Genomic DNA, 15,572 nt, shown 5'->3' with positions numbered 1-15,572 from the left:
ATGCAGGCAAGCAATGATTTTATGGGAAACTGCTCAGCTTGCACCTAACTCTTCAGGCAAGGTTTCTGCCGGAGCACAGAACTCCTTAGCAGATGTGTTAAGCAGACAAATCATGGATCCCCACGAGTGGAAACTGGATCTTCATGTATTTCAGAAATTGACAGTGTCATGGGGAACTCCAGACATAGATCTGTTCGCTTCTCCACTAAACCACCAGCTGCCAAAGTTTTGCACAAAGGGGTTTCATCACACAGCTTGGAAAGTGGATGCTCTTTCTTTCAGTTGGAAAAATCTTCATGTGTATGCCTTTCCACCTCTGCCTCTTCTTCCAAAGGTGCTCCTCAAGGTCAGACAAGACAAGCCAAGGATGATTTTAATAGCTCCAGATTGGCCTCGCAACACTGGTACCCACTATTAAGGAGTCTGGTAAGGAAGCCTCCATGGCCTTTACCTTTGATTCCACATCTGTTATCTCAGAAGGACGGTCACCTGCTCAATGTCAAGCTTCACTCTCTTCATCTAACAGCCTGGCATATTCTGTTTTAAACACAACAGGTCTCAACTTCCTCAACAAGTTTTAAATGTGATTATGGAAGCCAGAAGACCTAGTACAAGGAAAGTGTACGAAAAATGGAAGAGATTTTTATTTTGGAGTGCAGCAAAGAATTTGGAGATTTCTGAGCCTAATTTGAGTGTGGCTCTTCAATATCTTACTGAGTTATTGGACAAAGGTTTGTCCTTCTCTTCCATTAAGATTCATGCTGCAGCAATTTCAGCTCACTATGATTGTGACCCACCATTGTTTTCGCATCCTTTGTTCAAGCAGTTTCTTAGAGGGGCAAAGAATATAAGACCCCCACGAGAGCTCCTACTCCTGCTTGGGATCTCAATTTTGTGTTGGAAAACTTACTCTACAACCTTTTGAGCCTGGCTACTACTGAATTGAAATACTTGTCATGGAAGACTGCTTTTTTGTTGGCTATTACTTCTGCAAGAAGGGTTTCTGAGTTGCAGGCCCTTATGGCAGTAGAGCCCTTTTTGATTTTTCATAAGGATAGGGTATCATTACGTACTAATCCTTCCTTTATGCCTAAGGTGGTTTCTAGTGTGGCTTTAAACCAAACTATTCATTTGCCTACTTTCTATGCAGATCCCCAAAATAAGGGAAAAGATTTTGCACACTTTAGATGTACATAGGCAGTTGCGTTATTATTTAAACAGGACTAAGGATTTCAGGCAGTCTCAGCAGTTGTTTGTTTCTTTTGCTTTGAGTTCTCAAGGCAAGCCTGTGTCTAAGCAAACTATTTCTAAGTGGATTGGGTTTTGCATTTCATTTTGTTATTCCCATCATGGCAAGGAGATTCCAGCTGGGATTAGGCCTCATTCCACTAGGGCTACTGCCACTTCAACAGCATTTCTAAGGGGGGGTGGCAACTAAGGATATTTTGGAGGCAGCTACTTGGAGTTCAGTGCATACTTTCTCTAAGCATTACCACCTTCCTCTCTACTCTAAATCTAGGGCTGGTTTTGCCACAGCTATTTTGCAAGGCATGTTGACAGCTCCTGCTTCCTTATGATTTGCCAGCCTCCCTTAACTCTGCTTTGGGATTCTACCCAATGGTTAGGACTGCAGCAATGTGGAATGAAGAACATAGTACAGTTTTGTACCTACCATAAATGTAGATGTTCGAGGATCCACATTGCTGCAGTCCAATTTTCCCTCCTTCCCTCTGTGTTTAGGGTGGTGGTGTGGGTTAGGATATACTCTTGTACATTTGTATATATTGTATATATGTTTGGTGCAGGGTTTTTGGTTTTCTGGTTTGGTTTGTCTTTTAGGGTCTTCTGACATCTGGGGCAAGAAAAGACTGAGGATATGACGCCGGTCATGCGCATTAGTACCCTGACGTCCTGACATCAGTCTAATGCGCCTTGACCGACGTCAGCCATATACTTTGGTATTCGGGCCGACTGGACAGCGGACTACCCCAATGGTTAGGACTGCAGCAATGTGGATCCTCGAACATCTACATTTATGGTAGGTACAAAACTGTACTTTATATAAACATACATGATCTTTTAAGGACTTTATGGACAGATTACTCTGAATTCATGAAGTGCTTTAAGTGGAGTGTATTTTTATTTCATTACCTTCAGACTACATTTATAAAGACTGACTAACTTGAGCAGTTGTCATTGTAGAATGCTCACTTGCTTATGAACTGCAATGGTATAGGAGGGAGAGAAAAAGAGAGGAAGCATAACGTATTTTCAAAAGGTAGGAAATACACCCATTCATTCAACATGATGCACATTACACTGTTTAGTACCAGAGGAAAACTACTGTGCAGTGTCAAGTGGGGTACACGTGGGGAAGCTTAGAAGCATGAATGAAACTCTTGTTGCTATTAACTGGGTATTTTCTAATCCCTTTGATTTTTTATCTTGTAGTTTGAGTGGTGCATTCTAGCTCATCATTTTTCCTCTCTTCTGCCATATTGCTGCTCTCTTCAGCATTACACGTTCGTATTTTCTTTAAGAAATGCTTGTTCATGGTTGATTTGCTGTGGGTCAGCATTTCAATCCAGTTTGTCATCATCGTCATTTGTTTTGGAAGAAGGACAAGGAGTTTTAGTTAAAGAGAACAGAAGAGAAAAAATGAGAACTGTACAGTCTGTTTGATTCTTTTTTTTTTTTTTTGTCTAACTGTAGTTAGTCAAATGACTGCAGTAATAACTTCACTTCTTAAAGCCTTGGTGCTGCATTGTTTCTGATGACGTGTTGCTCTTTGTTTTCAAGGTTAAAGGCAAAGATGGAGTGGGAGCTGTCATGGATTCCATGGAACTAGAACGCCAACGTGGCATTACAATACAGTCTGCAGCGACTTATACCATGTGGAAAGGAATGAATATTAATATTATTGATACACCAGGTAAAGTGAAATGTGAAATAATGGGATTTTAAACGTAATATCCTATTTTTACAGCATTATTTTTTTTATTCTTGTTAAACAGTGTATATAAGTTTTTGACAATGTATGTCACTTTTCTGAAACCATTGGCAGCAAGCCCTTAACTTCTTATATCTTTCTGTATAGTCCATTATGCATCTAGGACATGCCTAATACTAATGTTTAGAATTTTTATTTCCACAGTGTTCCAATAAGCACGGTTTCTTTTTTAATCACAATTGATTCTATGCAATGTCTTTCTTTTTATTATTTTATTCAACTTCAACTTCATAACAGCAACTATGTACAATGAACTGTAACCATTGCCCACTGTTGGAATGACAAGGTGTCATTTCTGACTGTAATGTTAGCTATCTGGCTTTTTCTGTGTGTATCTGAACCTCTTCTGTTGGGTTCCTTTGCTTCCCCTTATCTTTCTGTCTCTGTACAGGGTTCCCTTGGGAGTCAGTTTCTCCGTCTCTTTCTCCCTTCAGCAGCTTTTCCATTTTTTTGGTATTTCATTTTTCTTTGTTCCCACTTTCTTTATTTTCCCCTCTGAGAATTTGATCTATTAATTCTATCACTTTCTCCACTTCGGGACTCTCCATCCTTTTCCATCATTTTGTTATCCCTGCCTTCAGCAATCCCACAAGTCTTTTTACTGCTTCTGGCAGTCCCCTTTGGTGTCCTGATAGAAATAATTTGTGTGTTATTTCTGTGTTTCCTGTTCCTATTATTCTGTTCCATAGAATTGTTTTATTTCTTCTTCTTTAACTTCCCCCAACCTTTTGCACTCCCAAAACATGTGCTTCCACATTCCTCTCGCTTTGTGAAACCTCAAACATACCCCTGTCTTTGCTTACAGCATGTTAATTAATTTACATGGTATATAAAAATATCTATGGAGACATTTTATGAGCAGAAATTCTAAATCTTCAGAGTTTAGATATGTACCTTGGGAGTTCAATCATTTTTCTTTGTCATCTTCTGTGTTTGTCTATTTCCACTTCCCATTAGCTTCTTTGCATTTCTGTACTCTTTCTGTTATTGCTGCTTAGCCATTTTCTCCCTAATCTAATAAGCACTGTGATATTTCTCCTCTCTCCTTACTTCTCTTCCCCTTACTAGAGCTAAGTCTATCCATTCCTCTGTACATTTTCTGCTTTCACTGTTCCATCTGCCTTTTATCACCAGACATTTCCATTTAGACCAGTGTGGTAAATCATTTTTCTCCCTTACCTTTTACCATGTTTTCATGTAATTTCCAACTAGCAGGTGGGATCAATATTTAATTTCCTGCTGCCCTTCCATCTCAACATTACATTTTCTATTCTGTTTTCCTCCCTCCTATACCTGTTGTTCTCTGTCTCCTAAAATGCTTTTTATCTGGTTCTCTCCATCTCTTATTGAAAGTCTTTTGTACTGTTTTTGCACAATCTGTCTGTAGTTCCCTACCTTCTGCATCCAACAACCTATCTACTATATATATTTTCCTTTTCTCCCTAAGATGCTTTCTTAATATCATTTCTTTCCAATCCTCCTCATAACAGGCATCCCTTAATCTCAGTGCAGTCATTATTGGACATGCTGGGTGGTTCTTCATTAGGTCTGGAACTCCCAAACCACTTCTCTTGGTTGGTAGGGTTACTTTCTTCTAAGCATAATTTGGCTTCTCTTCATCCGATGTAAATTTCCTTATTAGCTGCTTTACTTTCTTCAATATAGCAGTCCCTGGTAAGTTCCAAAAAGCTTGCCTTGTGCATATAAATTGCAGGATAGTATACATTTTCAGAGCTTGCATCCTTTGACTTAAATCAAATTTTATTGATAACCAACCTTGTAGTTTGTTATTTTATCTTGTCCACTATTTTTCAATGTGTAAGTGCTTCTGTTTTTCTACAGTTTTACCTAGCTGTACCTCCAAATATCTGAGTTTTATGTCCCAGATTCCATCTGGCACTTCTAGATCCTATGACACTCTTCTTCCTGCCAAAATTATTTTGGTTTTATCTGTTAACTTTATATCCTGATTTTTTTTCTGAAACTGCCCAAGACATCACATATCTTGGGTAAATCCTGTTTATGATTAGGTAACACTAAGAGAACATCATCATCACTGTGTAATGTAATTATTACTCCTTTCCTTCCCACACAAATCCCTGACAACCCTGCCTGTCTCACTTTTTAATGGCCACTGATTCAGTATACATAGCAAATAGGAGGGGGAAAGTGGGCAGCCTTGCCTCATCCCCCACTGTATTCTGAAATCCCTTGATAATTTTGACCTGATCTTTACCTTGGCTATTGCACCCTGAAAAATTCTTATCTTAAGCCATTTATCTGGGAACCCTCATTTCTCCATTACTTCAAATATATAACCCCATGCTACTTTGTTGAAGGCCTTTTCTGCATCCAGTGACACTAGCGTGGTCACTTCTCTGCCTGCATTCTGTTCTGTGCCTCCTGCATTAGGAACTTGAATTTAATAAGATTATCTGTTGTCCTCCTTTTCCCCAATAAAATGTCTGCGATCATTGTTTGTCATCTTCGGGACTATTTATCCCAATCTGTCTGATAATACTTACAGTCATGATTCAGTATTGATATTGGTTGGTGCAAGGCCAGAACCATGGAGTCTTTGCCTTCTGTGTGCATCACTGATACTACTGACATCCCATTTCTTGAAGAAATCCTTGCCTGGGCATCTGCTAACATAAAAAATGAGACTATCATACTGGGAGATGTAAATATCAACTGGCTAGGCATATCCCCACACCACTGTAACTGCAATATCGATTTGTATAAGTTCACCCAGCTAGTTAACACCATAACCAGGCCTAGTAACATTAATATTAATGTCTCAAGTCCTAAACTGGATTTTAGTATCTGACCCAAATAAGATCACGTCCGCTGGTACACTCTCCAGTAGTATAAGTAACCACTTACTGGCCTTTATACAATGTGAATGTACCACAACAATTAATAAATATCAGTACAGGGTTACCAAAGATGAATACCAGTTCTGTCCATCTAGCTTTAACCAAAGTTTGCGTAATATCAACTGGGATGCACTAAAATCACTCCTCCTTTATGAGGCAGTTGATTTTTTCAACTCAGCCTTCCTCAGCATACTAAACGATCTTGCTCCCCTTAGACAAAAGAGAATAAAGGTAAAGACCATCCATGCCAGTTGGCTAACAAGAGCCACTAAGGGTCTCATGAAATGCAGGGACAAATCATGGAAAATCTGGCAAAAAAACAAAAACCCATCTGATCTCGCCCAATACAAATATCTCCGAAACCAGGTTAAGTGCCTAGTACTACAAAACAAAAAATAACACTACCTTACATTACAAAATCAACACAAGCAAAACCCAAAGAAATTCTGAAGCTCCCGCAACTATTTATTCAACCCAGCCTCTAGTAATAATCCTTGCCCAGACCCAAATAAAACACCCATTTAAATTGCTGCAACCTTCAACTCCTATTTCATAGATACTATAGCCAATCTAACCGCTACCTTTCCCAAGACCGACTTGTCCACCACAGACCTCTCCACAGCTAACATCAGTACACCCCCTATTCCCAACTTTCCTCTGTCATCTATACCCACCTCGACTAGTAAAAAATTGCTTTTAAAACTCAAACCGTGCACAAATGTCCCTGACAATATACCCACCATATACCTGCAAATCTCAGTCAACAGATCTATCCAAGAATTCTATATACCCCTTATCTGGAAAAAACTTATATCCTCCCTCTACACATGGGGGACCCAACATAGACACCACCAACTTCCGCCACATTGCTATACTATCACCCATCTCTAAGATTCTGGAAAAATGTATTCATTCTCAACTTCACCATCTGACTCACAACCACCTCCTCTCCTCCACCCAACATGGATTTAGGCCAGGGCATAGTACCATCACTGCCCTCATATCCATCATGGATACTGTCAACTGAGCCTGTGGTGCTGGTAAAGTCATCTCTTCACTATTTCTTGATCTTTCTAAAGCATTCAATACTATATCCCACTCTTTCCTTCTAACAAACTTCTCTAACATAGTACCTCACCTCAAACTCTAAACTGGTTCACTAATTACCTCACTAACTGGCAACAATCAACTAAATGGCAGAGGTCTTACTCCGCTTTCCTAAACACCACCACTGATGTTCCTTAAGCCTCCAATTTAGGCCCATTTCTGTTTAGCATATTTATCAATAACTTCCACGTCGCACACTCTCAGGGCTCAGTCATAGAGTATGCAGATGACTCGACTATCGTCCGCACTGCAAACAACTCCTCAGAACTACAGCAACTCACCCAAAACACCCTCACCTCCACCGAAATTTGGATGTCAAATAATCATCTTGCCCTGAACCCCAACAAAACCAAACTAGTAATCTTTGCCCCCAAAAAGTCCACACCCCTACAAAAAGAGAACTTCACCATTCAATCCCTAAATGGCACCACCATCGACATTGTACCTAGCATAAAGCTACTAAGTGTCATCATAGATGAAAACCTCACATTTGACCTGCCCATCCAGTTCAATGTAAAAACGACACATCAAAAGCTTGACAGTGTCTACCGACACAAACATCTACACAGTGCATCAGCCTGACTTTTCCTTACCTCTTCTTTTCTATTACCCTCTCTTTTATACGGTGCACCCCCTCCTCACCAACATTTAGTCCTCTCTGAAGTCCAAACTAGATTCATGCTACAACAAAATTGCTACGTTTGTAACTAATGCCTCCTCCTCATCATCCGACCACTGCTTATCATTACGCAACCTAAAATAGCTTGAACTCCCCAACTATCTCACCTTTATCCAACTGACTACAGCTCACAAACTCATTCATAATCCATCCATGTGCCCTGCTCTAACTTCTATACTTTATAACGTCCTAACAGACCACTCCAATCCAGCAACCAACTGCTGGTAAATGTAGAAAAACCCTAACTTTCGGCTGGTCAGATGCTTTACTCCTTTATCATCACAATACTTTGGAACTCCCTCCCCCCAACAGTTAGATCCACCAGCTCAGTAGCCCTCTTAAAGACATCTCTTGAAACAACACCTCTCCTCATCTTGGCTGCGCACATGTCACAACACCACATCTCATATAACGTGACTTCAGCCATCACAACTATTCTCACCCCCACTCTACTACTCTGCCATCGTCCTTTCACATCCACCTGTCTTTTTACTTAATCCGCCTCTCCATCTTGTCCACTTCCCTCTTCTACTAACCCTCATTGTCCTACCATTGATCTCTCCTGGCTACTGCCTTCTCTTCCTAACCCTTACAGACCTACCATTGAACCAGGCGAGGCATTCAGGTACTCTAGCAGCCTACCTTAATATCATACCACCACTTATATCCGCAACAGTATCCACCAACTTTGCTGATTCTTGTAACAGGACTCGTATAGCCTATCACTCAGCTATTACACCTCCTCAGCGTGTGAAAAGTTTAAGTACATAGTTTCTGATTAATTCCTGTGTCTGCACCCACTGCATGAACTGTCCTATATAAATTTTGCTAACTGAAAACTACTCATATGGAATATTCTCATGTGTGTACTATGTATTGCTTGTATAATATCTTTGATTTGAGAATGATTACTTGTGTACTGTTTTTTTCACCAATTGTATAAGCTGCCAATAATATGTACTAAATGTCTTTATTAATGTAAATTCTGTATTGTATGTGAAATGCCTTATATGTGGAGCTTTTCTCCCCGGGACTACACTGAAAATGGGCACTTGGCCCAGCTGGACCATCCCGGTAAACAAATACAAATAAATAAAATAATTAAAATAAAATTATTCCCTCTTTCCTGGAGTTTGGTGTAGTGATTTGTCCCTTACTTTATTGATTTCCCCTTCTTTAAATGCCATGCCTCTATTGGTAGTCCATCTGAATTTTGAGATTTCCATCTGGCCATTTTATTCCAAGCCCTTTCTATTTCATCATTGCGTACAGAGACAGTCAGATTCCTGGTTTCTTCTTAATCCTCTATTTCAAGTATTGTCCACTGCCAGTCCTGCATATCCAATATGTTGCCCCCCTCTTCCCTTTCTAGATTCTTGTTAGTCTATTATTTATTATATCTTTTATTTCCCTCCTTATCTTAAAAACTCCCCTCTCAACTTCCGGCTGTCCTAACCTTGAAGGCAGTACCTTCAGGGTTCCTGGACTGTCACTAAAATATACCTTTTCTACCATTCTAAATTCTGAAAAGTATTATCCTTAACAGGAATCTAGTTTCATGTTTATTAATGTATTCTGGACTTAGTTACATCATGTAATTGTCAATAGGTAATGAACAGAAATACATGCTTATGGTGATAGCTTTTCTCTTAAAAACATAAGATCTAAAATCAAGGGCCTTCTTTGGTAGATCTTTGGGTAGATTTATCTTTTCTTCCAGTCACAGATTGGTAGTTTTTTCTGTAAAGGTTCTGTGCTGCGTTGGGTGGGGAGCATGCACCTAGAACAGATGCACATAATGCGGCAATATGCTGAGCTCATCAGCATACCTAGCTCCCTGAGCCTCCCCACCTCCATTTTTTCTTCCACTTGCATAGCTAGGATCTTGAGCCTGATACACATCAGTGAAAAGTGTTTGAGTTTAATACTTAGAAGTTAATCTACAAAGTGCCCCTGTGGCCATCAGATTATTAAAGATCTGTTTCATTACTGCTTGTACTGCATGAGAGAGGAACATGCTGTAAAGTAGTGCTGTAAGAACCAGTGGTTAAATCCTGCCCACCCACATGCTCCTTGCATACCTTAGTGGTCGAAAACTTCTCCTATAGGTATTAGTTGGAAATTCTGTTGAGCAGCCCTGGCTTCAGCTTGAACATTGTCACAATGACTGGGATTCAGAGGACAGGCCATTGCCTAGCTGATCTGAAAGTAAATCCACAGTTAAACTCATTTTCTTTTCTCTGTTGATGTAGAGCTTATTTATTATGTAGCGCAAAGAGTTGGTACTTTTGCTTGTCCTTTGCTTTTACAGACAATGAGGGGCTAAGAGATGGGACATCCATAATGTGGCACAGGTGCCTTCTGGCTCTAGATAGTCTGACTGAAGCATACTGCTGGCAGGCTTGCAACTAGGGAGTAATGTCTAAAGACACCCAGTCATCAGTGTTGAGGACTTCCCTCTCGGAGTCTTCCCCTTTGATGCTACAGGATCTGTCTAGCCAGACTGAGGGTAGTCCACTGGGGTTGTCCAGCACTAGGTGTTACATTTCAAAATGTAAAACTTCAAGCAAATGTTGAGTGTTTGGAAATTTGAAACACTGTTGTGAGACTGTGTCCTTGGAGAATACGAAAAGATACCAGTGCTGAGCCCAGTGCAGGGCTAACTGACGTGACCATTTGCAAGTATACATCTGGACACTTTTCCCTGTGTCCTAGTGTTCATAGGAGGTATTTCTGTGGCCTTTCCAGTTGTTGCAGATGTCTTGAGAGGTACTTACCAAACGGGGCATTGTATTATATAATGGGTTTTATGAGGGATGAGTACAGTAGGACAATGACCTCCTTTTTTCTGGATGAAAAGCCCTTAGTGTTGAGGTGTGCCACATAGAAGGATTTCCTGACTGTTGTAGCGATGTGGTTATCGAAGGTGAGACCACTGTCCACCTGTGTCTCTAAGTCTCTTGAAACACTTTCGGTGTTTAGTGTACTGCCACCTATGTGGTAATTCATGGGTACATGTTTTTTTCCCAAAGGGGATAACTTTGCATTTCTTGGCACTGAAAAAGTGCTGCAAGTCAAGGAAAACTGGAAAAACCGTATGTCCTCTTCAAAATGCTTTTAATGAAAGAACCAAACTCCACAGACCATCACATTAACGCAATTTCGACAAAACAGTTTACAAGCGTTTTCATCCAAGCCACTTGGACTTCATCAGACAATAAACTACCATTAAATTGATCTATATATACTGGTACTAATAACCCACTGACCAATGAACATTTCGTAAGACATTTAAATTAAGCCAATAGACAAACGGCCTCATTAATATTAAAATAATAAATAAAATACATATATTCATTACCTTAAAATGAATCTAATACTAATAAAAATTCATGTGCACATACATATATACATATTGAATTGAGTATACATTATTAAAAACTGTTGACCATGTAAAAATAAAGTGCTTGTGCTAATACTGATCAAAGCATTCCTATCTTTAGCATGATTGCTCCCTCTGCTGTCATGAATCAATATTACATACAAATATCCACGACAAAGAAGGTCAGATATACTTTAAGTAAAATCACTAAAATCTCTGTGAATACTATTTACAGATAAAGTGCTTGTGCAAGTAAATAAATAAAATACATATATAAATGTTGAACACATCAATTAATATAAAACTTGACTTAACATCCCATATTATTTAAAAAATGACAATTATATTTTATTAGCCCTTATTTTTAATAAGGAAGATATACTCAAATAATCATTTAACCCTGGTTTTTTACTAGCTTCCAGGTATACCTGCCACCACAATTCCTTACTCTCCAAGATCTCTTCCCAAATACCACCCCTTGAATCCTTTTCAACTTGTTGTAATATGAAGAAATAAAATCTACATTCAAAAAGGAAAAGAAACAAGTGCTTTATTTAAGCATAGTAAAGAATGCAGAGGATGTAGATTTTATTTCTTCATATTACAACAAGTTGGGAGATGTCCCCAATGTATTAATGTATGTTGCATGGATTCTGTATATGTTGTTAGTAGGGGCATTGTGATTCAGAGTAAGACATATGCTAATTGTCATACTAGTGGCATTGTTTATTTAGCATCTTGTAAAAAATGCAATGCATTCTATGTCGGTAAATCCGAGAGAAAATTAAAGAACAGGATTTATGAGCACAACTACGACATTAGAATAAAATGTACCAATAATGCACTGTACAGACATAAATTAAGTTGTGCAGAGGCCTCCTTTACTTTCTTTGTATTAGAAGTGGTGGATAAGGACGTAAGAGGTGGGCTATGGGAAACATCAATTGAGTATAGGGAACTTTTGTGGCAACTCCACTTAGAGGCCAATAAACCACCAGGACTAAATGATTCCTTATCCATTGCACCTGTCTTAAAAATGAGAGCTGCAAAATTATAAATTATAATTAATTTTAATAATATTTCCCTATTCTCATTATTCATGAATTAATGTTTTGCCATTGTTTTTACATGGAAGTTGATTACAAATGTGTAATTTTGTGTATTATTTTAATAATAGGTTCATAGCTTCATAGGTTAGTACTAAGCTAACTGCCCTTGTGAGCCATTTTAAGCCTAGCCAATTATCCCTTCTGAGACTCAAACTGTGCACCTTGTGTTTGTAAGGCAAACACCTTAACCATTAGGCCACCCTCCCAACCATATTTTATAATATTGTTAAAAAATTTTCATGATTAATTTTAGATGAAAATAAGTTAATATATATACAATAAATTCCTCCCTTAAACACTAGATGGTGCTATTTTAGAATTTAACAATTAATTTACTATTATTTATTAGAATAGGTTATTTAATGTATTAAAGTTTTAAATATAAGGTATTTATTTATGTGTTTTAAAAGGTAAGGCTTTCGCTCTTTTTATTGTATGCTTTTATTAAATATTTGGTGATTTGTTAACCCAATAGTTTTGATATAAAGTGAAAGGCTTGGAACAAGGAATTATATTCAATTGACGTAATTTGTAATTTTAATTAATTAACTAATTGTTTAAGTGTGTGTGCTGCTAACATATAAAAGGTGAGCTGTAAGGCATGGTATTATCTCATTACATCTGAGGAAGTAGCTGAAATGAAAATGTAGTGTGGTGAACAAGCGTTTATGGTTTATTCTGCTGCTGGTCTGTTGCCTGGTTTTACTGCTGCCTGTGGTTACTATTTGGAATAAATTTCGATTTACCTTGCTTGCTTGCTTGGAGCCTTATTTCCTTCGCTGGTGTGTTTTTTTGGTTTGGAGTTGTTCTACACTTGACTCTATTTTTTATCATTGGATTTTATGAGAGATCTCAGCTTCTTACTGAGGTTGGTGAGGGAGTTTTTTGCATCCTGGGATTTTCCTCTTTTCTGCAACAGTTTCTTCCTTTTGTTGTAAGTTTGTTTATGGCAGGGGACCACCAGACTGACTTCCTTTTTTTGGAGGAGAGTGACTTGGTTCTATTTGGGATTCCACAATTCATGCATGAGTGGATGTGCTCGTACAGTGCCTTAGTGTAGGATTCAGCAGTCAAACCTTCAGTTCCCATCTGCATGGGTGTCATGAGGTTTGTCACTTCTGACTTGAGTAACATGAAGTTGGCTTTGGAGAAGTTTTTTACAGAGGTTTCCTTACTGGGGGGTGGGGGTGGGATGTGGATGTCAAGGGTGACTAGCTTATGGTCAGACCCGACCAATGAGGAGTTGACCATAGGTGTGGAGCATCGATTTCCCATGTTGGTAATGACCAGGTCTAGGATATTGGAGCCCCTGGTGGGGACTATGGATTAGATGATCCAGGACATTGGAATTTATGAATTCCAAGAACCATTGTTCAATATGCATCCATCAAGGTGTTTGGTATCTCAATGAATTTGTCAAAATGCCAGGTCACTGAAGTTGTTTAGTTTGTATGGTTTAAATATGCTACATCTGAGACTGGGTTAAGGGAGTACCTGGTTTTGTTTTAAAATAAAGTATTCTCCTAATGTTGAGGTCATGTGACTTCAGAATTGGTATGTTTAGTGAAGCTATGTCTTGGTGATGTACAGCCCTCTGCATGTGGGTGGTAGGTGAAGGATAGTTACCACCACAGAACAATTTTTAATAATGTCTGAGTGTGTTTTTCAAGTTAAGGTTGCCTTAGTAAGTGTTTTTTCAGTGTTGCAGGTATCCGAGATTTCTGTTGATGAGATGCCATGTACCACATCTATTGTGTGCTGGCCTTTGCCTGAAACCATGCAGGAGTTTGCTTCTGGTGTTACTGGAGGGGCTGCATGCAAAACTTTTTCCACTCAAGTCTCTTAGGATGGCTTCCACATCTTCAAAGTCTTTCTTTGTGAGACAGTTGCCTTCTTAGGAGAATCACTGAGACTTTTAAAGTCCGCTCTGGATTGGCCTTTTGTTTCCATGATACACACACACGCACATGCCTACACACACAAATGCCTGTAAATGTATGTGGGGAAGACGAATACCATTATTACAGCATGGAAGCACCCACAGTGTTCTACCACTTCAAAGGTGAAGACTTCTTACAGGCCAAAGGCTGAAGGGAGCAAGTCCCTGATGAGGCACTTTCCAACCAACTGAGATTTCTTTTGTCCATCAGAGGCAGAAGATTCACAACAGTTTGCCACTTAACTGCCAGACAAAGTCAAAAGCTGTGAACAGGTGTTGCAAGACAGTGTACTCTCCTGCCACTTTACGGATTATGACTCTCGACAGTCTGTTTTTGTCGTCTAAACTGAAGTTTTTCATAGTGCATGAGACCCTGAAAAAGGCTTTTCCTTCTTCCTGAGTTTAGGCTACTGGAATAGGTGGTGGAGACTATAGTTGTGGCTTCCACATGTCTGGCCTGCTGCAACTTTGATTGGTTTGACACTATGGTTAGGGCCACAAGCTCAGGTAAGATCCTGTACAGAATGGCATAGTTCAAGCTGTCATACTTATAAGCTTTTTTATTTAAATATCAGTCTGGATACCTACTTGTGGCAGACTTACAGTGCATTATCTGCAGCCTAAACAACACATTTCCTCCTGTCCATCCATCCATCCATCCCTCCAGCCAGAGGTCAAGAGTCCCATTTGACTTCTGTTGCGACTCCATGAATGCCCAACACTATCTACATAGTTCACTTAGGCAGGTGGACAATCAAAATAGATTGCCACATCTTTTTTCCTTATTACTCATAGACACACACACGCGCATGCACACACACACATACACACATACACACACACACACACACACACACACACACACACACACACACACACACACACACACACACACACACACACACACACACACACACACACACACACACACACACACTTACTTTTGCCTACGGAAATTTTATAGTCTCCATTTCACTTATTGCACATTGGTATGTGGGAAGAAAGTGGAGTACCTGAAGAACACTCCCATAGACATGGAGAATATGCAAAACACACAAGGGATCTCAGCCAAGATACAAACTGGAGAACTTTTAGCTCTAAGTGACATTAGTTTTCGCTGCATTACTGTGCCACTAGAAATATATGTGACTTTACTGTACTATTTATAGGGATATAGTTCCTTCCGGACCCTACTGCTCTTCTACCATAAATCTTCTCTATATTTATAAATAAAATATTTATATTTATGAAGTATAGACCAGGCTTATCACCTTCTCACTTCAACAGTCCAATTCTCTGCTCTCATCCTTAACTTTAATACTGTTTTCTCTCTCTCTGTAAACGGTACTAATCTCCTCACCTCCTTTATGGCTGATAACTGATACTTCCTGTTCTCTATATACTTTGATATTTGTCAGGATTTTTAAGTAGCTTTAATTTTTTTATTGTAAAGTTATTTTTTAACGT

At 39.1% G+C, this 15,572-nt stretch overlaps 1 protein-coding gene across 1 annotated transcript in view; it reads left to right on the top strand.

The window, feature by feature from the left end:
- The window catches only part of GFM1 (G elongation factor mitochondrial 1), a 1,399,365-nt gene that overhangs the window by 86,882 nt on the left and 1,296,911 nt on the right, over window positions 1-15,572 (top strand). The window contains 1 exon segment of the mRNA XM_044070477.1: window positions 2,800-2,932. Within this exon segment, the coding sequence (XP_043926412.1) occupies window positions 2,800-2,932 (133 nt within the window).

This window comes from Protopterus annectens, chromosome 4.part1 (assembly GCF_019279795.1).
Source record: "Protopterus annectens isolate FY-2018-M chromosome 4.part1, PAN1.0, whole genome shotgun sequence".
Classification (NCBI taxonomy): Eukaryota; Metazoa; Chordata; order Ceratodontiformes; family Protopteridae; genus Protopterus; species Protopterus annectens.
The sequence above is the reverse complement of the archived record's forward strand: the minus strand, read 5'-3'. Positions and strand labels throughout refer to the sequence as shown.